Consider the following 23,986-nt stretch of genomic DNA (forward strand, 5'->3'; position numbering starts at 1 on the left):
GGGATTTAAATCCCCATTAAAAGAGCTGCTTGCCGACCTCACTTTGAGCTCTGCATGCAGCTCATTAAAAAACCTGGGGCCACTAAAAAAGGCCCCAGCTGACAGAGGGGACCCCCAGGTTTCTAATGATACCTGGGTTTCCTAGTGTGAGCAGGGATTTAACCCTGCTCACACTACATTGCTGTCTATGGGGATTTAAATACCCATTAAAAGAGCTGCTTGCCGACCTCACTTTGAGCTCTGCATGCAGTTCATTAAAAAACCTGGGGCCACTAAAAAAGGCCCCAGCTGACAGAGGGGACACCCAGGTTTCTAATGATACCTGGGTTTCCTAGTGTGAGCAGGGATTTAACCCTGCTCACACTACATTGCTGTCTATGGGGATTTAAATCCCCATTAAAAGAGCTGCTTGCCGACCTCACTTTGAGCTCTGCATGCAGCTCATTAAAAAACCTGGGGCCACTAAAAAAGGCCCCAGCTGACAGAGGGGACCCCCAGGTTTCTAATGATACCTGGGTTTCCTAGTGTGAGCAGGGATTTAACCCTGCTCACACTACATTGCTGTCTATGGGGATTTAAATCCCCATTAAAAGAGCTGCTTGCCGACCTCACTTTGAGCTCTGCATGCAGCTCATTAAAAAACCTGGGGCCACTAAAAAAGGCCCCAGCTGACAGAGGGGACACCCAGGTTTCTAATGATACCTGGGTTTCCTAGTGTGAGCAGGGATTTAACCCTGCTCACACTGCATTGTGCTCTATGGGGATTTAAATCCCCATTTAAACAGCTGCATGCCGATCTCACTTTGAGCTCTGCATGCAGCTCATCAAAAAACCTGGGGCCACTAAAAATGGCCCCAAATGACAGAGGGGACCCCCAGGTTTCTAATGATACCTGGGTTTCCTAGTGTGAGCAGGGATTTAACCCTGCTCACACTACATTGCTGTCTATGGGGATTTAAATCCCCATTAAAAGAGCTGCTTGCCGACCTCACTTTGAGCTCTGCATGCAGTTCATTAAAAAACCTGGGGCCACTAAAAAAGGCCCCAGCTGACAGAGGGGACACCCAGGTTTCTAATGATACCTGGGTTTCCTAGTGTGAGCAGGGATTTAACCCTGCTCACACTGCATTGTGCTCTATGGGGATTTAAATCCCCATTTAAACAGCTGCATGCCGATCTCACTTTGAGCTCTGCATGCATCTCATCAAAAAACCTGGGGCCACTAAAAATGGCCCCAAATGACAGAGGGGACCCCCAGGTTTCTAATGATACCTGGGTTTCCTAGTGTGAGCAGGGATTTAACCCTGCTCACACTACATTGCTGTCTATGGGGATTTAAATCCCCATTAAAAGAGCTGCTTGCCGACCTCCCTTTGAGCTCTGCATGCAGCTCATCAAAAAGGCTGGGGTCACTAAAAATGTCCCCAGCTGATAGAGGGGAGCCCCAGGTTTCCATTGATACCTGGAACTCCCTTGTCTTAGCAGGGATTTAACCCTGATCACACCAAATTGTAATAGTGGGGATTTAAATCCCCATTTAAATGCTTGTTTGCAGCGCTCACTTTGAGCTCTGCAAACAGAGCATCAGTCAGTCTGGGGACACTAATTCTGGCCCCAGGTGAGAGAGGGGAGCCCCAGGAATCAAATGATACCTGGGGCTCATAGTTACCAGCAAGGTAATAGACCCTGCTGGAAAAATACTGCATGACGGAAATGTTCCGTCATGCGTCCTTAAGGGTAGGACCAGCATGACGGAAAATTTCCGTCATGCGTCCTTAAGGGGTTAATAGAAAATAAAATGTTTAAATAACTGTATTCCCTACATGGGGCCATAATCCTTCACACTGATTTTCACAAGTCACATATTGCTATTCCAGTTGATGACATGCATTGATCGACATGGTCATTTGTACAAATTCCATTATAAAATAATTTCGCTCTCTGCAATATCATTAACGAAACTTTGTTATCTAAACGAAGCGGACAGCCACAGTTGCAGGAGTCTATAAAGTGGCATGTATCCGTTAAGATACACACTCTTTCAATACTGGTAGGCTGCAATATTCTAGCATTTGCTTTTATCACAGAACATTTTTACAACCACGTTTGATGTCACTAATAACCTTCACAATGACCAACACGTGTATATCATATTTGCTTCAAAAGAGTGTTTCCTAGTAATTGTCTAACAGAGTACCAGCTATGGGGACAAAATCCAAAGTGTATATCTAAAATCAACCTTTTTGTACCCATAATAGTGCTGTATCAAGAGGATAAAAGTTAATTCAAGAGACATTGTAACAGAAGGAAATTCTACAACAAAAAATGTACATTAGATTAAAGGAACACTATGGGGTCAGGAACACATACATGTATTCCTGACCCTGTAGTGTTACAAACACTCTAGCTACCCTGGCCCCCTCCTCCCCCATAAATAGAGTAAACTGTAAATACCTTTATTCCATTCTCCTGCTGCTGGCTCTGCCCCTCATCTGCTTGCTTGGCTGACATCATCAGTAATGATCTGAGCTTGAATCAATGCATCTCTAGGATGAATGTTCTGTGTCTCCATGCAGAGGGTGGAGACACTGAATGTCAGTGCACTGTCCCAGGAAGCACCATCTGAGGAGTGGCCACTGAAGGTGTCCGTAGGCTGTAATGTAAACACTGCCTTTTCTCTGAAAAGACAGTGTTTACTGCAAAAAGCCTGCAGGGACTGACCATACTCACCAGAACAACTACAATAAGCTGTATTTGTTCTGGTGTCTAGAGTGTCCTTTTAAACATACTTTGCAATACAGTAGTGCATTCCCAAAGAACAGTTAAAATAATTTCCAGGCGACAGCTGCTATCAGTTTATACACAGCTTGGTTCCTAGTTTAGTGAGCCAGACTGTATTTTAGGACTATGGACCATGCATGTACTGTCTACATTTCGACTCTCTGTTGAGGAGAGACAGCCTTCCCTATTGTTTATGCAACGTGTACACACCACAAGCATAAAACGGATTGAATTAGCACTGCGTACATAGGACTCTGGGCTGTCTGATTTTTAACAAATCACAGCCGCTAGACCCACTCTCAGTAATGAGAATTGGCTCAGGATGCAAAGTACTTATGATGCTTACACTAATGCTTTAAATTCAACCTTTATGCATGTGATTTTTTTTTTTTTTTGTCTATAACCACTTCCTCCTTGAACCCAAAAATGGATGCAAGAAGTGAAGATGAGTAGAAATCTGGTAACGTGAGAAAATGAATAACAGAGATAGTGATAGATATACATAGCTGCCCTGCAGGACTTTAACAGCATTGGGCTATCACACTGGTCGACATGCTTGCTGTACCAATCTGAACTTAAACTAAGCAATCTTGTCCTTTGTTTAAAAACAAGCAACATAAATCAAGGCCAGCAAACCAGAGTAGGCATGTGGCTGCATGGGACAAAATGTGTAAAAGGTCTTTCATCAATGGCAAATGTGTATTTATCAGAGCATTGGTTGAAAAAAAAACTGGACTAACCAACATATGTTGAGGGAAGACGCCGAGATCACACTCAGCTTGTCAGTCATTTTATAGACACTATTACCTCCAGGTGATCAGGCAGCTGGTGAGCACCACTCTCTTCATCAGAGCTGTCCGAATCATCAAAGTTAAGCAGTGTGTTATCGTTTTTTTCAAGGAATTTGTAGAACTCTGGGTCCTTCTTTTTTAGGCGGGAGAGCTGGTCCTTGTGTTCTGATGCTTTGCCTATAACTTTCCTTTACAAAAACAATAAAAATAAATACAACACATGAAAGTAGAAGTCAAAATACACTACTAAAGCATCTTTAAACCAGTCCTAAAGCATCACTGACGGACCAGTTTACTTGTATCCTTTTTAAATAGATTTCGGGTACTCCTGCCATCATATCAATGAATTTAATATCATTTTTAAAGGGGAAATTAGTTTCTTTTGATACCATATTTTGTATACAAAACACACACACACAAAAATAATAATAATAATTAGGGTGTTGACATTTTTGCATTTAATTTGCAGAAGTTCTTTTTTTTTTTTTTTTAATTACGGTTTTAAAGCGAAACCTTTGCAAAAATGGCATACTGAGATTACAGCTTTAGTATTAGTCGCAGAATCCAAAAACACTACACAAAAGTATATACTATAGAAAATACATCCCCCATGCTACTTAACTAAGGGCATTTTGACACTTATCACTAAACTATTTTATCAACAACATCGGTCAAATCTGATGGTTATATCTGATATTTTTGTATTTTTCAAGTTTTATTTTTATTAGGACCACATACATCCCAATACTGTAAATACCCCATATTTATATGTTGCTACTGTCCTAGAGAACAATGATACCCCAATCCCACCCCAGAGTGACTCCCTCTGCCGATGTCAGTACTGACAAAGTACAGAGTGCTCTGTACTGTATGACAGCATCATGAAAGTCTCTCTCGCTCTGGGTGCAGGCTCAGGATCACTGTGACTGAGAGCCATGGTAATTTGTATGGATTTAAAGGGCTATGGTTCCAGTTAACAGTGGGGACACTCAGGTACCGAATGATACCTGGGGCTCCCCAGTACCAGCGGTATAGGAGTTCAACAGGAGTTAAACCCCTGCACTGCAAGATGGCATAAACAATGATGTGGTGCTTAAAGGGTTAATTCAGGAACAAACCATCATATAGGTCCTACGCTGTTGCCTTAGGGGGAAATTCCTATAACAAAGAACATATATACTCTACCTTCGGAAGTTTAGCTCTATTTTCCACCCATTATGGTTGCTGGTTTACATAATACTTTGTTTAGAAGTAGAATTTGGAACAATTTCTCCATGCGGCATGGATATCTTTAGAGGTTTTTATTATGTGACCCCCATTTACTCCTCTTACTTCTTGCACTATTTACAAAGTACTGAATGTTACAGCTATACAATTCACTGCCAGACAACTGCTATCAGAATTATCTCATCTGGAATTTCACTCACTGGATACAACCAGCTAACTGATATGAAAGCTGTGGAAATCGACCTATGCTGGCAGCCTCTGAAAACCTATCGGCATAGAGGACAAGACCTTACTTTGCTCCTGTTTTTGTCTTCGCTGCCATTTTCTTTTGCACTTTTGACTTTTTTCTTTGTAGTTCTGAGTTGTCACCATTGATTTCCTCCGCAGATTCTTCATCACCTTCAGAGTCAAACCCGGACGTCAAAAATTCATCTACATTAAGGTCAGAAAGTTTTCTAGAGGAAAAATAAATCAGAATAAATATCAAAGGGACACTCTAGGCACCAGAACAAGAACTGCTTCATGTAGCGGTTCTGAGGAAAGACCCTGCCCTTACAGGCTCAGCAGTGCAAACATTGCCTTTGCTAATAAAAGGCAGCGTTTACATTGCTGCCTAAAGCCAACTCCAGTGGATGTCACTGAGACAGCTACAAGAGGGACTTCCTTGATAAAGTCCTGCAAAGATTGCAAGACTGACGTTCATCATCTCCACGCTGTGCGGGGATACACCGAGTCCCTGTCACACATGCGCACTAGCCTCCCATTGCTCCCCTATGGGGAAGACTGCCACTACAAGAGGAATAAAGGAGTGCACAATAATTGAAACAGCTAGTAATTTTAGGAATTCCTAACACTAGAGAGTCCATTTAATCATCTGCCACAGAAAGAGAAAATAAAAAACAGGACTCCATAACCACTACAGCCTACTGTAATCAAATTCATTCTCACTTGCCTCTTGGACGAGCACAAGATGAAAGCGAGATCTTTTCATACACAAGCATTGGTTTTATGGTTTCCCTACGAGAAGCATTTTGGAGCAGCGCGACAACTGCTGCGCATGCGTCTGGCCTTCCAAACTTTTTTCCAAGGATTGGTCGGATGATCACCACTAGTAATGATCTCGCAGTGGCAGAACTGAGCTGTGCCAATTACAACCTCTTGCCACTGGATTTAGAAGGTTTTTTTTTAAACTTCATGGGGGATCCTGAATCAAAACAAGCAATTACCCACTCCAACACTATAAATAAAAATATTTACTTGTAAAACTGAAAAGTTCATTTTGTTTGATAAGGGTTATTTACTAAAGTGTGATTCATTTGGTTATGCAGATCTTGGTGTGTTGTAGTAAAGCAAAATCCTAAGACTTGTTTCGACATAGTAATGATATAATATAATAATAAACTATAGCAATAACACCCATAAAAAGTCACCCATTGTAAGTGTGCGTGATGTCAGAGTACCCGACTGACAACAAACTTCCAGCGGGTCAGCTAGGTTTTCAGATATTTTATGTAAAGAATCTTTGTTTTTCGCAAACCCACACTCTACTATAGGTCGAGCTCACAGTTTGTTCTACTCTTATTTTATGAAGAAGAAAAAAAAGTGCAAAACCTCAGACACACTTAGCCAATCTTCTTTACGAGGATTGATTTTACTGTGATGTCTTTATACTATTGAATGTTGATATATATGCACTTCGAAAATAAAGAATTTGGAAAAATAAATAAAATGACATAACGGTGTACATAGACCATTATAGAAAGGTTAAAATTTGCAGGAAAGAATTGAAAGGTTTAGTTGAGACATTTTGGCCTAAAATATTAAATTCACCATGAATTCTGAACAATTCACATTTTAGTGAAAAAAAAACCAGAAGAGTTATGCAGTTAGGCTATTTTGAACAGAATTTTTTATTTCAATTTGAATTCCCAACAACGGACACTAAACTATTCATTAAAATCGACATTTTAGCAAATTAAAGGATCATTATAGGCACCCAGGGGACTTAATCTCAATGGCGTGGTCTGGGTGCAGTAGTCCTTTAGATGTAACCCTGCATTGTAAAGCATTGCCATTTATTAGAAATGGTAATGCTTGCATTGCAGGATTAAATGCTGTTTGTGGCTATCTTCACACAGCTAACCTACATTTAATTGGAGGATCAGTGTTGTCTGGGCATGCGTTTGTCAGCCAAATGTTTCTCTACGAGGAACATTGAATTGGAAGTTTTGAAGCACAGACATGACTCCGCACAAGTCAGATCAAACAGCTTCAGGGATTCGATCTAGGTGCAGGAAAAGATTAAGCACTACCCTTTATTGCTGTTTTTATTTAGATTTAGGGGGAGCCCTGAATCTAAATAAAGAGAACACAATAGCAATAGAGCATTGTATTATTAATGTTTCTTAGTGTTCCTTTAAATCTAAATGACAAGAGTTAAACAAAAATTTTTTTAAAATAAACTACTCTTAATCTGCATAAATCTGAAATTAATTCATAACCCAATAAGGGTTTATTCACTAATGGCCATTAAACAACATATTGCACAAAAGTGAAATGACAAAATTCATGTAAAAAATATCCAAGCTGCGACTCTCGCTGGATTGGAGAATTTTTACAGATCAGCTATTTTAGTCCAAATTGTGTAATTCGATTTTCATTTCACTTGCATTCAGAGCTCCAGTTCTAGTGACCTGAAAACTAGATAAAAACACAACATCTCTGTCAGGGGCGGGCACCATTCAGCACTCCAGATGTTGCAAACTACATCTCCCTTAATGCTTTGCCAACATTATGGCTGTAAGAGCATTATAGGAGAAATTTCTGATTTTTGGGAAATGGTCTCAGACTTAGCTAGTCACAGCCTGGTCATTTTAGCCTGAATTTTGACATTGGGTTTTCAATACACTACAGCAGGGGTAGGCAACCTTTGGCACTCCAGATGTTATGGACTACATCCCCCATAATACTTTTACATTTATAATGCTGGCTAAGCATCATGGGATATGTAGTCCACATCACCTGGGTTGTCGAGGATTGCCTACTCCAGTTTGGTGTCTATGGAAACATACCCTTAGTGAAAAAGCCTGCCAGCCTGAAACAGTGACATTTAGCCCTCATTATCACCTACCAGGGGGCACCTCTTCCCCTTATATAATCTGTAACCCACACCCATTCCCCTCATTCCCTATCTCCCCCTGCACCATCTGCCCCTACCTTTTACCGGTGGCCGCCATGCTGCTCCTGCCTCTTCTGCAACGTGCTCTGCACTTCCTGTCCCACAATCCCACGCGGCTTCCTATTTGGTTCTATGGTTCACATATTTCCAGCTACAGGAAAATAAGACTAAGGAGGTAGGGCAGAAATAAAAAAAATTCCCATCACATTCACGTCTGAAATACCCCAGCGAAATTCTGTCGATTAGTTGAATAACCAATTCATCCGAAACTGCCAATACCGGATTCCCAATGTGTATTGAAGCGTCGCTTGATGTTTTAAAAAATATGAGTCGGTCGGGCGCCAGACACAAGCTGTCAGCAATACAACTGTTTGTGTCTGATGTTATGCTGGGGTTGGAGAGATACATTGTTATTCCATCTAACTCTCCTATGTCTAGATGTGTCTGTCTTAGTTTAGGGATTTAGTTATTATTTTTGGGGTATACTGACCCTTTTATTAATGCAGTTAAGTACTTTCTCGGTCAGTGACCTCATTATTTTGTATTAACCTACTAATGACAATGAGAACATAATTATATGTAATCCCTAGTTCTGTATACAATTTGTTTAGCACAGATTTTATACAATGTATACTGTACATTTCGCATTAAATGCCCATTTTACCCCTTCATTTGCAGAAAAAAAGAGAACTGTCAATCATCCTTAAACTCTGGGGGTGTCTCCATGCCCCCCAAAATGTGCCTTATTATTATTATTATTATTATTACATCTTGCTCTCAGGTTCAGATCCCAAAGTTGTGTTTGACTGCTCTAGTCTAGCAATGTCCCAGTGTTTACACTCTATGACTGTTATTTGATATGGCATTATGGTGGATCACTGTCCCCCTCCTGGATGAGATCCTGTGACAAGTGTCCTTAATATAGTTGTGTGATACTTGGACGAGAGTTCATGCTTCATATAAACTGGAGTTGTGGTATCTGCAGAGCAACCAGGAGCTGCCTTCATGAGCTTGTTCTGGTGGCAAAGTGTTGAGAGGGTAAGTAGAATCCACTCAAAAATAAGTTACATATAATGTCCATCTATTATAAATGTAAGTTGTAGAAACAGTGATTGTAGGAACTCATGTTTTCCAACAGAACATTGTATGCTGTATAACTGGGCTCTGTTTCTGTGAGTGGTGTGTACTGACTGAGTGTTGTGTGTGTGTGTGTGTGTGTGTGTGTGTGTGTGGAGGAGGCTCACAGCTGTATAGGGGGGAGGAAGGCGAGGGGGCTGAGTGTATATGTGTATGTTGCTCACACCTGTAGGAATGTCAGAGAGAGAGTGTGTGTGTGTGTGTGTGTGTTTTTTTTGTTTTTTTTTTCTGGGGGGCTGAATTGTGTGTGGAAGTCTGAGTGGTGTGTGTTATGTTCCCCCCTCATTACTTACCTTCTCTGGTAGTCCACACTGGAGAGAGAGCAGGATTCTTGGTGGTCCAGTGGAGGCTGTATCATCAGTATCAATATAAAACACAGACCACTCTAAGAGCACCCGCGCTGTTCCAATGCTCAGCAGGGTGCTCTTAGAGTGGTCTGTACTTGATAGACCACAAGGCTCTCTTAACGAGGCGAGGTGGAGCTGTAGCCCACTGGGTCCCTGTAATGGGACGTGGCACTTGTCGCCTAATGTTTCTGTATAGATGTGTATTTGTGAGCTTATTATATTTGTCTATTTTCTCTGCATTGCTATTTACTGATATGCTTGATGTAGCTGTCATGATTCTGTATACAGGGTAACTCGAAAATCAGGAATCACACTAAAAAGACACTTAGCGCCATAACCACCAAAATGTATTGCATTAGTTATGGTGCTGGGCAGCTATTGGTGTAGACCCTCTGCTTTTTGTCAAGCTGTTTTCAAATAGTAAAAAAATGGGTTAACCCTAGAAGGACCTGGCACCCAGACCACCTCATTAAGCTGAAGTGGTATGGGTGCCTAGAGTGGTCCTTGTATAACAAAAATACATAGGATTTACAGGTTCGGTGCCTTAAAGGACCACTCTAGGCACCCAGACCACTTCAGCTTAATGAGGTGGTCTGGGTGCCAGGTCCTTCTAGGGTTAACCCATTTTTTCATAAACATAGCAGTTTCAGAGAAACTGCTATGTTTATGAATGGGTTAAGCCTTCCCCTTATGTCCTCTAGTGGCTGTCTCATTGACAGCCGCTAGAGGCGCTTGCGTGCTTCTCACTGTGATTTTCACAGTGAGAGCACGCCAGCGTCCATAGGAAAGCATTATGAATGCTTTCCTATGTGACCGGCTGAATGCGCGCGCAGCTCTTGCCGCGCGTGCGCATTCAGCCGGCGGGGAGGAGAAGAGGAGGAGCGGAGGAGGAGAGCTCCCCGCCCAGCGCTGGAAAAAGGTAAGATTTAACCCCTTTCCCCTTTCCAGAGCCGGGCGGGAGGGGGTCCCTGAGGGTGGGGGCACCCTCAGGGCACTCTAGTGCCAGGAAAACGAGTATGCTTTCCTGGCACTAGAGTGGTCCTTTAAGTTCCTAATTGTCAGAGTTATCTACTAACGTGAGAAGAGGCAGAATTCAAATTTATAGCCAAACTGTAAAAAAACAAACAAACAAAAAACAAGTCAGCTATGCTTTCAGTTTGGCTATTTTGAAAGCCCAAAGGGAGCAAGAACCACAGGTCCAAACAAGGAAGGAGCCTTGACAAAGATGCCTTTATACCCCATCCAGACATTGGCTAAAACACCAAAACTAGCCGAACTGGAGACATTTTCCAGTTGTGTAACCCTGGCATAAAAAAATAAAAATAATAAAAAAATGGTCCTGTTACTACCTGGCTAGTTAGCTCAGTGGAACTAAACTCAAGAGACATGCTATTGCCCAGAGCACCTGCCTTGCAAAGACTTCTCATTGAGCTGCATTGAGAAGTATGTGATTGGACAGCCACACAAAGTCTGGATTGTGGAAGAAGGGTAGGGCTTGCAAAGGCTTCAGTCAAGAGATTTGCAGCATTTACAAACTGTTTTTATTTAGATTTTCCCTTTAGCTATAGTCACAGCATGGAATTCAGTGTGCTACTATTCTGTGTTTAGTAAATACAGTTGCAGTTATAGTGTACTCAAACATCTTCCTTTCTGGGTGCCTGGAATGTAGCTATGAAGTTTGACCTACAAATGTGTCTGTACATTGTGAGAAGAGGGATAAGTTGCCATTACAGTCATTCAGCAGGGTTAGGCAACCTTCGGCACTCTAGATGTTGTAGACTTCATCCTCTCTAATGCTCTTACAGCCATAATGCTGGCAAAGCATCAAGGGAAACGTAGTCCTCAACATATGGAATTCCAAAGATTTCCGACCCCTACCATAAACTAAAATGCATGCATTTAATAATGCAATTCTTCATTGGGGTGATAACTAAAAACAGCTTGCAAATGCTGCAGATCTGATGATCCTGATAAAAGTCCCATGTGGGGACTGAAACGTTGATCCCATGTTTTAACCTTGCCAAAATAAAGAAGACATTTTATTGGAAACCGTGAGTGCTGCCACTACTACTACTACTACTCCTCTCTCTCTCTCATACTTCTTCATTTTACCAGTCCCCTCTCTCTATTACACAAGATTATCTCCCACTCCTGTTACATCCTTTCACTTTAAAAGATGGGTGTTGTTCCCAAAGAACAGGAGTTTTCCACAATGGAAACTCCATATCTTTCTTTCTCCATATTAATCTTTTCTTCTCAGAGATCTACTTTGTCTGTCCTTGCACGGGTGGTTACTGGAGGTGTGTGGGGATTATAGCTTCTGATGTTGATAGCTCCATTTTTACCCCAAGACTTTACCCACCAGGACAGGCGGTACTTACATGCAAAACTACTTGTAGGGCAGCCAGATTTTACTTTTAATTTTATGAATATACATTTGATTCATAATGATCTTTAACGGGAACATCTGGGCACCATAACAACCTCTCCAGAATAAAATTATGGTGTCACATGACCCTGGTGCGGGTTTACAATTAGGGGTTAAACTGCTATGGAACGGTGTAACTGTCAGGATCGGGTCAGGGATCCAACACGCAGAGTACAAAGAGTAGCAGATACGTATACCGGTCCTTAGAATGGCCGGACTTAACGTATAACTACGATAGAATGGTCAGAGACAAGCCGAGGTCGAGGGAACGAGAAGACAGGTAAGCGAGAGACAAGCCGGGTCAAGGATAACAGAAAGACAGAAGAGTAAATACCAAAGCCGGATCAGAACCAAAAGGCAAGAGAATAACAAAGCACTGTGTGACTAGGCGGACTAGAACCACGACAGGGCAATGAGTAAATGAGAGAGCCACTGTTAAGTATCCTGGCTAGGGAGAGAAGACACGCCTCCGGCGAGTCCTGATTCGTCTCCCGAGATTTGAGTGACAGGACGTTCCGGGTTGGCGTCATGACGTCGACCTCCGGTCCTCCTGCTATAAAAGGAAGTGACTCCCTCGCGGCCGGCGTTAGCAAGACCGAGTGAACCGCGAGGGGCCGAGGAGACATGCCGTCCGGACGGATAAACTTCTAAGTCTCTACCTCTCTCAGAGGTAGAGGCTTCAGGTACCCTGACAGTACCCCCCCTCTCAGATACGCCCACCGGGCGGAAGGAGCCGGGGCGAGATGGAAAGCGGGAGTGAAATGCCCTGCGAAGGCGAGGAGCATGAACATCCTCTTGTGGTACCCAACTCCTCTCCTCAGGACCATAACCCTTCCAGTCAACCAAATATTGTACTCTCCCCCGGGAGACACGAGAATCAATAATGGAGTTAACCTCATACTCCTCCTGACCCTCCACCTGAACAGGGCGCGGAGGGGCGATTGTGGAGGAGAATCTGTTACAGATTAGAGGTTTCAGCAGTGACACGTGAAAGGAGTTCGGGATGCGTAAAGTAGCTGGGAGAGCTAGACGATACGCCACTGGGTTAATTCGAGTCAAGATCCTGTAGGGACCAATATAACGAGGAGCGAATTTCATGGAAGGAACTTTAAGGCGAATATTCCTAGTACTCAACCAAACTCTATCGCCTGGAACAAAATTCGGAGCCGCCCTTCTACGTTTGTCAGCATGTTTCTTAACCAGTATAGAATTGTGTAGAAGAATCTGTCGAGTCTGATCCCACAACTTCCTCAAATTGGCCACATGGACATCAACCGACGGCACTCCTTGGGAAGGAGAAACCGAGGGAAGAATAGATGGATGAAAGCCATAGTTCATGAAGAAGGGGCTTGAATGCGTAGAGTCACAAACGAGATTGTTGTGCGCAAACTCCGCCCAAGGAATCAAACCGACCCAATCGTCCTGGTGTTCGGAAACAAAACAACGTAAGTATTGCTCAATCTTCTGGTTGGTTCGTTCGGCAGCTCCGTTAGACTGAGGATGATAGGAGGACGAAAAATTCAATTTGATGCCTAATTGAGAACAGAAGGATCTCCAAAAACGTGAAACAAATTGGGAGCCTCTATCGGAAGTGATCTCCGAAGGAATCCCATGCAAGCGAAAAATCTCTTTAGCAAAGATCTCCGCCAATTCAGGAGAAGTCGGGAGTTTAGGCAAAGGTACGAAATGTGCCATCTTGGTAAACCTATCGACTACGGTGAGGATAACAGTGTGCCTTTTAGAAACAGGCAAATCCACAATAAAGTCCATTGCCACACAGGACCAAGGTTTGTCAGGAATTTCCAGAGGTTGTAGAAGGCCACAAGGAAGCGAATGCGGTAGTTTAGTTTTAGTACAGACCTCACAAACTCCGATAAAATCCTTAATATCCTTCCGTAACGAAGGCCACCAGAAATCCTTGGAGATCAAAGAATACGTCTTGCGAACACCCGGATGACCAGCCACCTTACTCTCGTGAAGACACTGTAAGAGCTCCAATTGGAGTTCAGGAGGAATGAAATGTCTGGAAGCCGGAGTCAGTCTAGGTGCCAGATGCTGCAAGCTCCTTATCTGATCAAGTAGCGGAGAATGGACTTTGAGAGTAGTGTTAGCGATAATGTTACACTTGGGTACTATAGAGGACAAAACCGGCTCAGATACGGCAGCAGGTTCATACTGGCGAGATAAGGCATCGGCTTTAGAATTCTTAGAACCTGGCCTATATGTGAGTACGTAGTTGAAGTGAGTGAGAAATATGGACCAACGAGCCTGTCTAGATGATAGTCGTTTAGCCTCTCCAATATAGGATAAGTTTTTATGATCTGTCAAAATAGTAACAGGATGCAAAGTACCCTCCAATAAATGTCTCCACTCCTTCAAGGCCATTATAACCGCTAGTAGTTCCCTGTCACCAATGTCATATCTGCTTTCAGTACCTGACAATTTTTTGGAAAAGTATCCACAAGGATGTAATGGTTTATCTACACCCAACCTTTGGGACAGAACAGCACCTATACCTGTCTCAGAAGCGTCAACTTCGAGTAGGAAAGGTAGTGTAGTATCAGGGTGAACTAAAATTGGTGCGGAAGCAAACAGCTCCTTGAGTGTCTTAAAAGCCAGAAGTGCTTCAGTAGACCAATTCTTAGTATCAGCCCCTTGTTTGGTCATATTGGTGATGGGAGCAATGATAGAGGAGTATCCCTTAATGAAACGTCTGTAGTAATTGGAGAAACCAATAAATCTCTGGATAGCCTTGAGACCCTTAGGTAAAGGCCAATCTAATATGGATTGGAGCTTCTCCGGATCCATTTCAAACCCCTCCCCAGAAATCACATAACCAAGAAAGGTAGTTTGGGATTGGTCAAAGCTGCATTTCTCTAGTTTGCAGTATAAGCCATGCTGAAGAAGTTTGTGTAAAACCCTTCTGACTTGTCCGTGGTGAGTTTCAATATCCCTGGAATGTATAAGTATATCATCAAGGTATACAATCACACAGTCATCTTGAAACTCCCTAAGAACCTCATTAATAAGGTCCTGAAATACCGCCGGGGCATTGCAGAGACCAAAAGGCATTACAGTATACTCATAGTGCCCATATCGAGTATTGAATGCAGTTTTCCACTCGTCTCCGTCGTGAATTCTCACCAAATTATAAGCACCTCTAAGGTCTAACTTAGTGAAAATCTTAGAACTCTTTAATCGATCAAAAAGCTCGGTGATCAAGGGAATCGGATACACATTTCTAATGGTTATCTTGTTAAGACCTCGGTAGTCAATGCAGGGTCTTAAAGAACCATCCTTCTTTTTAACAAAAAAAAATCCAGCCCCAGCAGGAGAGGAGGATCTTCTAATGAACCCCTTGTCTAGGTTTTCACGAATATACTCCTCTAGAACTAAGTTTTCATTCGTAGACAAAGGGTATACATGACCCCTGGGGGGCATAGTACCAGAAAGTAAATTAATTTTGCAATCAAAAGGCCTATGTGGTGGTAAGGTATCAGCCTTTCCTTTGTCAAATACTGCCTTTAAATCTTGATACAAGGACGGTATCTGTACTTTGGTAGAGTCGGTAGCGTTATTTAGTGAGTTGACACTACAAAGAGGTGACACTTTCTTTAAACAATTCTCTTGACAATCCTGACCCCATGAAACTATTTCCCCTGATCTCCAATCTATAACGGGGTTATGTCTCTTAAGCCAGGAGTATCCCAGGACTATGGGAACAGAAGGAGATGAAATGAGTAGTAGGGATATTTCCTCCTTGTGTAGAATACCAGTAGTTAAGTAAAGAGGTGTGGTCTCTCGGAAAATCACAGGCTCAACTAAAGGTCTACCATCAATGGCCTCAACAGCCAAGGGTGTCTTCCTTAACTGGGATGGGATAGTGTGTTTGGTGAGAAACTTTTGGTCGATAAAACTCTCAGCAGCGCCGGAGTCTATCAATGCCATAGTCTCTAAAGTTCCCTTTTCCCAAGTTAAAGAGACCGGTAATAGGAGTCTATGTTCTTTGTAGTTATGAGTAGAGGACAAAATCGAAACACCCAAGGTCTGTCCTCTAGAGAAACTTAGGTGCGAGCGTTTCCCGGACGACTGGGACAGCTCAAACGTACATGACCTCTGACCCCACAATACATACACAGTCCCTCCCTTCTCCTGTACTGTCTCTCCTCCTCTGAGAGACGAGTAAGGCCTAACTGCATAGGTTCTGAAACCTGTGGAGTTTTGGTTTCAGAAATTTGAAATGATGGTGCTAGTCTAAAGGAAGATTTACCGGTTCTATCTCGAGTATTCTGCCTCTCCCTTAGACGTTCGTCAATACGAGAGATAAAGGAAATTAAGTCTTCCAGGTTCTCGGGGAGCTCTCTTGTCGCTACCTCATCAAGTATTACATCGGATAATCCATTTAAAAATACGTCTATATAGGCCTGTTCATTCCATTTTACCTCTGCCGCCAAAGACCTGAACTCTAGTGCGTAATCCACAAGTGTTTGGTTGTCTTGTCTAAGGCGCAACAGTAACCTGGCTGCATTGACCCTCCTGCCAGGGGGATCAAAAGTTCTTTTAAAAGCAGCTACAAAGGCATTATAGTTATAGACTAATGGATTATCATTCTCCCACAACGGATTAGCCCATCTCAGAGCTCTCTCAATGAGTAAGGTAATAATAAATCCCACTTTTGCCCTATCAGTAGGGTATGAACGGGGCTGTAGCTCGAAATGGATACTGATCTGGTTCAAAAAGCCACGACACCTCTCAGGAGAACCAGCATAACGTACAGGTGGGGTAACTCGGGAAGAAGCACCTACAGTAACTACCTCTAGCCCTGAACCCACAGAAGAAGCAGACATATTACGCATCTCCTCAGGTGGATTAATAGGACGAGATAGCAGCGCCTGTAGTGCTAGAGCCATCTGATCCATCCTATGATCCATGGCGTCAAACCTAGGATCAGGAGAACCAAGCTGACAATTTGTACCTGCAGGATCCATGGCCCTGTCGTAATGTCAGGATCGGGTCAGGGATCCAACACGCAGAGTACAAAGAGTAGCAGATACGTATACCGGTCCTTAGAATGGCCGGACTTAACGTATAACTACGATAGAATGGTCAGAGACAAGCCGAGGTCGAGGGAACGAGAAGACAGGTAAGCGAGAGACAAGCCGGGTCAAGGATAACAGAAAGACAGAAGAGTAAATACCAAAGCCGGATCAGAACCAAAAGGCAAGAGAATAACAAAGCACTGTGTGACTAGGCGGACTAGAACCACGACAGGGCAATGAGTAAATGAGAGAGCCACTGTTAAGTATCCTGGCTAGGGAGAGAAGACACGCCTCCGGAGAGTCCTGATTCGTCTCCCGAGATTTGAGTGACAGGACGTTCCGGGTTGGCGTCATGACGTCGACCTCCGGTCCTCCTGCTATAAAAGGAAGTGACTCCCTCGCGGCCGGCGTTAGCAAGACCGAGTGAACCGCGAGGGGCCGAGGAGACATGCCGTCCGGACGGATAAACTTCTAAGTCTCTACCTCTCTCAGAGGTAGAGGCTTCAGGTACCCTGACAGTAACCTCAAAGTGTTGAATTCAGCACCCGTTAGCACCGCCTCTCCTTCCGCTTTTGCCCAAGGCTGGAATAAGGAAGCTTTGGACAGCCTCAGATAGGAGCGTCAGCTGATGCTTTTAGCCAATCAGTAGCACCCCATTCTCCATACGGCTTGAGAAACATACACAGTTTTGACGCTCTTAGCCAGTCAACAGTGTCTCTCTCTGGGCTTCCGAATTCAAGGGTTATAGTGGACAATAGTGCAAGATGATGGCCAATGCTAACCGGCACTGAATTCAACACTTTGCAAATGGTTTAACCCATAAAGGTAAGCCCGAGGCCTCCGGGCACTACAACAACATCATTCTAATGAAGCTTAAAGGAACACTTTAGTGTTAGGAATAACACTAATAAGAATAAGATATATTCCTAACATTAAAATGTCAGTGTTCCTCTGCCCCCTCTATCCCTCCCCCCGTTCTTAATGCAGGGGGCATTAGGTCTTCCTTATAAGAAAGCATTGACTCAATGCGTTCCTATTGGAATTTGCTTGAAGCTGGAGTTCCTCATGTAAAGCGTGAGAACGTCCAGCTTTATTTCACGGAGTCAAATTCTGTGAAACTGCGGCAAGCTCCTCTAGTGGCTGTCTGGTAGACAGCCACTAGAGGCAGTCTAAGCACTTACTGCAGTTTTTCTAACACTACACTGTTTACATTGCAGAGCTAAGAGGGACAGGGACACTGCACCTAGACCACTTCAATTAGATTTAGGGGTCTGGGTGCCTATTGTGTGTCTTTAACTTTAAGCTTCACTTTAAAAATATTTATTGTGTGCCATGAATCGGGTTACCAGAAGTTCCTTGATGCTGTAACCGCAGCTGGTTCCCCTATTTACCACTATAACGTCTTAAAGCATAGAACTTAGCAGGGCTAACCGTACAGATATCCTAGCAATAATATTATATAGTAAGTAAAGATTTTCTCGATTTAAAATATAGCAATAATTGAGAATACAATATAAAATAGGGATTGTCTTGGAAGCAATAATGGTCTTTTAAATATTTTATTAAATAAATATATAAATATACACATATAAAATCCATTACAATCATTTACAGCAGAGTTTATAAGATCTAATTATATGCTTGCAATATCAGTAAATAGAATAACGTACCCTCCTGAACAAGTTTAAACATCTTGTTTATTTATTGGGTACCATGTCAGATTGATAAGAAAAGGAACATTGTATGAGACACAATATTTTCCATTTCTAACAACTTGTCAGATTGCAAAATCTCTTAAAGGCAAAGTACACAGTTTACTTTTCATTCTAAAACTTGAAATATGTGTATTTGCTTATAACAATGCCATCCTAGCATACTCTGTCAAACCGTTTTAGAATACGTGGGTCCCACCAGGCGCCTTCGTTGCTAACAGACTTCTTGCGCTGGAGAAGCTGGTCACAAATGTTGACATTAATTCATTCGCTAAAAGAGTCAGCTGAGTACTGTCAGCCAATGAATAATGGGACAAGTTCCTGTATTGAACAAGCTTATAGCTGACTTATTCAGCTCAGATAAATTTAGAAGCAGTAAGGGGTCTCGCGGTTTGCCCACGTAAGTGTCAATCTGTGTTAAAATAGTTTGACAAATTATGCTAGGACTGCACCAGGGAATTCTAGGCACCATCACCACAACAATGGACAGGCCATGCATAAACATAGGATGCATATTACAAACACCAAGCACGGTTATCTTTACATCAATGACATGGTGAGCAGTGATTAATGTCACTGAGCTGTACAACTGATCATTCTAACCCTTTTAGGGATATTTGCTAAAGTGTGAGCAAGTTAAAAGCAAATTTAAAAACCTGAAAGATTGAGGGGATCAAGCTGAAACACAGCTGATGTTTTTTTAAAGACAGGTAATAAAAGTCTTATTTTTAAGTCCTGTGAGTGCTATCCTTATGTAATCGTTTATATATATTTAATCAGTGAAGTGGTCATTGTGCTTGGAGAAACTCTTGAGAATTGTCAGATATATAAAGTGAATCTCAAAAGTTAGTCCAAAATATCTGAATTAGAAAAAGCCAGTTCTCTTTTCAGTTTGGCTATTTTGGCCTTAAAGGGACACAATATGCACCAAAACAACTTTAGCTTAATAAAGCAGTTTTGGTGTATAGACTATGCCCCTACAGTCTAACTGCTTAATTCTCTGCCAATTAGGAGTTAAATCATATTGTTTTTACAGCCCTGGTCATACCTACCCTGGCTTTGACTGACACAGCCTGCATGAAAAAAAACTGTTTTCCTTTTCAATCAGATGTTAGCTTACTTGAGATGTTATTACCTCCTGTTCTGTAATTTGAACATTATTCACTCAGGAAGCTATTAACAGAGCAGGAGATAAGAATTTCTAAAATAAACAGAATGTGCAATAAAGGAAGTGTAAACATTAGATGACTCTTTACAGGATGTTTTAGGAAGGCTGTGTAAGTCACATGCAGGGAGATGTGCTTAGGGCTGTATAAACAAAGTGATTTAACTCCTAAATAGCAAAGAATTGAGAAGTGAGACTGCAGGGGCATGTTCTATACACCAAAACTGATTTATTAAGCAAAAGTTGCTTTGGTGACTATACTGTCCATTTGAAATTCAAGAAATCTGAATGCTTAGCTGCTGGCGGCCTATATACATTTTGTCCATATATAGTACCATATGTGCATGTGTACTGAGTGCTCTCCCCTGTCCAGACTGATTTGAGGACTGCACATGAATCATGTCTTACTCTCTTCAGCTACAAATGAACTTTTAGTCCAGTATTGCTTCTTAAGAATCCCTGAGGACTACAGATATGATTGGATTTAATGGAGTTTAGTTTTGATACCGGAGAAACTGACGGAAGCCAAGCACAGAGAGATGGACACAGGTTTCTTCAGGAAGGAAGAGATTCTTTATTGGATCACCGATCGGGACTCAGAGGGACTAGCGTCACCAAAATACAGCAAAGTCTGAGTCCTGAATACATAGAGTACATTCCTTATATAGCACTGTAGCTCCTCCCACAATTAACTACACCCACACATACCCTTAACCTATTTAATAAATAGAGTCTAAACTCATCCATCCGGTCTAACCACGTGGCTCATCTGATACAAAGGAGAGGGACGCGTAATTCCAGTTCTTACATTCCTGCACCTGGTCAGTACAGTGATAACAGTATCTTAGCTACGTGTTATTAACTAACTGATACTACAAACACATATACATACATATGCCTTGTGGCAATCTTAGCCTGCTAAACTTGTATTTTACTGGAATTACATCACATTCCCCCCTTTGATGCCTCTGATATTTCACAATTACTTGAGGCATCACTTAACCTTGGTTTGCATATACCTCAGGTTACCATGAACCAGACCAGACTTATCTTATGATGTGAATCTTTTAACACTCATCTTCCTGCATTGGTTCTCCTTGATCTAGAGCCTTATACTTATATATCGCCATTATCTGTGCAGCAGCCTTCCTCTCTGCTATACTTCCTATCAGGCTTTGCACAGACCTAACTACTAAGGGTATAAGACACGGTAGGAGTAGACACAACAGTAAAATCAGTAGGACTCCACCTACCACTGCCTTAAGCCCTCCAAACCACTCATACCAGCTACCAAACCAACTACTTGGATTGTACCCTTTCCATACCTGAGTAGGCACATGCACTAGTTTAACCATATGGCTAGTAAGCTCAGCTATTGCTTGCCCTTCGTCATCTATTTGAAGACAGCAATTACTTAGGTTAAACTTCCCACATACACCTCCCTCTACTGCCAAAAGGTAATCCAAGGCTAATCTATTTTGGTAGACTGCTGTCCTCATCCTGGTGTTATGCTTCGCTAGAAGATTGAGCGCTTGTGATGTCTCATTTGTGATAATCTCAACCACCGCCTGTAATCTTATAATACGGTTGAGCATATAAATAGGGGTTCTATAACCAAAGGTACCATCCTCAGCCCACGTGGCTGGCCCATAGTAATCTATAATACGCTGGGGAGGCCATTCATCATCTTCCCAGGTGCCTATCTCTATGGGTCCCCTTTTCTTCCTATGATTCACATCATACACTTTAACACCTAAAGTCTCACCTGTTTCAATCGGTAACAAGAAGAAGGATGGTTTGAGCATACCCAACACACATGCCCCTTCCCAGTCCTGTGGCAGCTCCGAATAGGCTTTCTTACCACAGATCCAGTACAAATTTGCTGGGGCTCTCCAAGTAGATGTGATGGATAGATCAAACCACACATCCTTTAAATTGGCATATCTAGCAAACGGGTTAGATGGTTCTGAGACATTTGAAGCCGACCACCAAGTTGTATTCTTTGTATCATCATCATAAGCTTTTTGCCCTAGACAAGTTAATTCTCCTACAGAAGTATTATACATTATTCCTTTCCTTGCTATGCAAACATAACCTATGATGGAGGTCTTTAATCTCCACTCAGATTTACCTCTAACACTCATATGATAATCGGCTTGTGTAGATATTAATTGGTCAACTGCCTCAGAACCGGACATTACCTCCTTTGCTTCCCAAGGCCATTGGTCTCCCATGTTAGTACCTCCACACACATAGCAGTTGGTAACATTAAGACTACCGGCAATACTTTCAGCTAAATCGATGAACAGGTTTTTAGCATTATGGGGGATCTTATTATCTATACTCATCTCTTCATAAAAGGAATGGTATACTTGATGAGTCTGGGAGGATACCGTATCAGTCTCTATTCCTATAAACAATAATGTCCCAGGATCTAAACCCGTCCCGTATATCTGAAACCCAAATAAATTTCCATACTTATCTAGGAACTTGTCGGGGTTATTAATAAGTATATGGACTGGGTTGCATTCCATAGACTTCAAAAAGGGCTAGTCGGCAACTTAGTCACTATCATGTCTTTATCTACTGTCTGTCCCCAAGTCGCCCACCCCACACAAGACCAATATGGGCAAAAGTTATAATCTCTATTTGGGCATCTAGGACTTACATATTTATTTTTGCTACTGAGACAAATATATTTATCGTTAGACCCATACGTCCTCTCCCATCTAAGATCCCCACATACATTCCACGGCTTTCTACCACTCGATATCGCTTTACACGCATCAAATAGCAGAACACCCGAAGAATGTACGGATTCTAACACCGTTTTATTAATTAGGGTCCCCTGAGGATCTCCATTCCTGAGAGTCAACCAAATTGTACGAGGTTGATACTCTGGACTGAAGCACTTAGGTTCTCCTACTCCTAAATGGCACACACTATAGTCTATATTTAGGTATCTACATCTTGATACCTCTCCTTTACATTCGTATTGTGAATGCCAAATTAGGGTTTGGGAAATATGGTTACCTGTTCTCGTAGTCTTAATGCATACCTCACAGCTAGGAGTGTCGGTACCTCTACCTTCCTGAATATAAAAACACATATAAATAAACACTATCAAAAGCACATCTTTCGCCGTCATCCTCAGTCTTCGTCCGTGCGATGGCGCCTCAGCTTCCAGGATGTGAGGGGCTGCAGGGAATGGAGTTCTGCTCATCTTCACAGGTGTCCCTTCGAGACTTGCCTGGCTTATACACTATGTGATGGTAAGCGGACAGGCTTTATTATGGCCTTCTCACTCACACCTGTAACAATAAAATTTGTAATCCACAATAATTCCTCGTTACTCCGACTGAGTAGTGCGTTTCAACCGGATCTTGCAGGGATTCTCTGGATCTGCTGTAATTTGCCAAGAATCGACTGCTGCTGGTTTAACCCTGGAGTGATGTATCCACGGAGTTACTTCGGCTACTTTTATCGCTGTAGGGGTAGACAAAAGAACAACATAAGGACCTCTCCACTTGGGCCCTAACGGTACATTATTCCACTCTTTAATCCACACTTGGTCTCCTGGATGATAACTATGAACAGGGGGATAAATATTCACAGGTAATCTATCTTGTACCCATTTCTGTACCTCCTCCATAGTCTTACCCAACTCTACAACCTGCTGCCGGGTAATTCCTTCTCCCAACTGACTCAAGTCCCCCCTTAAGTTACCAAGTACGGGAGGTGGTCGCCCATACATGATTTCAAAAGGAGAGAGGCCCATCCTTCTGGTAGGGGTACTGCGGATTCGCAATAAAGCTATGGGTAAGAGAACGTTCCACTTAAGTTGGGTTTCCTGACACATTTTAGCCAACTGGTTCTTTATAGTTCTATTCATTCTCTCTACCTTACCAGAACTCTGGGGTCTATATGCAGTATGAAGCCTCCACTTTATACCAAGCATATGAGTCAGTTGTTGTAGGCACTGATGAACAAAAGCTGGACCATTGTCCGATCCTATAGAACAGGGTAGTCCATATCGGGGTATTATTTCTCGTAGCAGGAATCTTACAACTTCTCCTGCTTTCTCTGTACGAGTAGGACATGCTTCTACCCAGCCTGAATAGGTGCACACAATTACCAACAGGTAACGATGTCCACCCGATTTAGGCATTACTGTAAAGTCT

The 23,986-nt window shown here is 42.4% G+C and overlaps 2 protein-coding genes across 2 annotated transcripts in view; one reads left to right on the forward strand and one right to left on the reverse strand.

Moving 5' to 3' along the window:
* Positions 1-8,069, reverse strand: part of NOC2L (NOC2 like nucleolar associated transcriptional repressor) — a 76,307-nt gene extending 68,238 nt beyond the window's left edge. Inside the window, exons 1-3 of the mRNA XM_063436929.1 lie at positions 8,016-8,069; positions 5,093-5,254; positions 3,589-3,760 (exon numbers count right to left, since the gene is read on the reverse strand). Coding sequence (XP_063292999.1) covers positions 3,589-3,760; positions 5,093-5,254; positions 8,016-8,035 — 354 coding nt within the window. The 5' untranslated portion in view covers positions 8,036-8,069. The remainder of the gene's footprint in view (positions 1-3,588; positions 3,761-5,092; positions 5,255-8,015) is intronic.
* Positions 8,070-8,379: 310 nt separating this feature from the next.
* Positions 8,380-23,986, forward strand: part of KLHL17 (kelch like family member 17) — a 112,004-nt gene continuing 96,397 nt past the window's right edge. The window contains exon 1 of the mRNA XM_063436638.1: positions 8,380-9,015. Within this exon, the coding sequence (XP_063292708.1) occupies positions 8,983-9,015 (33 nt within the window). The 5' untranslated portion in view covers positions 8,380-8,982. The remainder of the gene's footprint in view (positions 9,016-23,986) is intronic.

The sequence above is a fragment of the Pelobates fuscus genome, chromosome 11 (assembly GCF_036172605.1).
Source record: "Pelobates fuscus isolate aPelFus1 chromosome 11, aPelFus1.pri, whole genome shotgun sequence".
NCBI classification, from domain to species: Eukaryota; Metazoa; Chordata; class Amphibia; order Anura; family Pelobatidae; genus Pelobates; species Pelobates fuscus.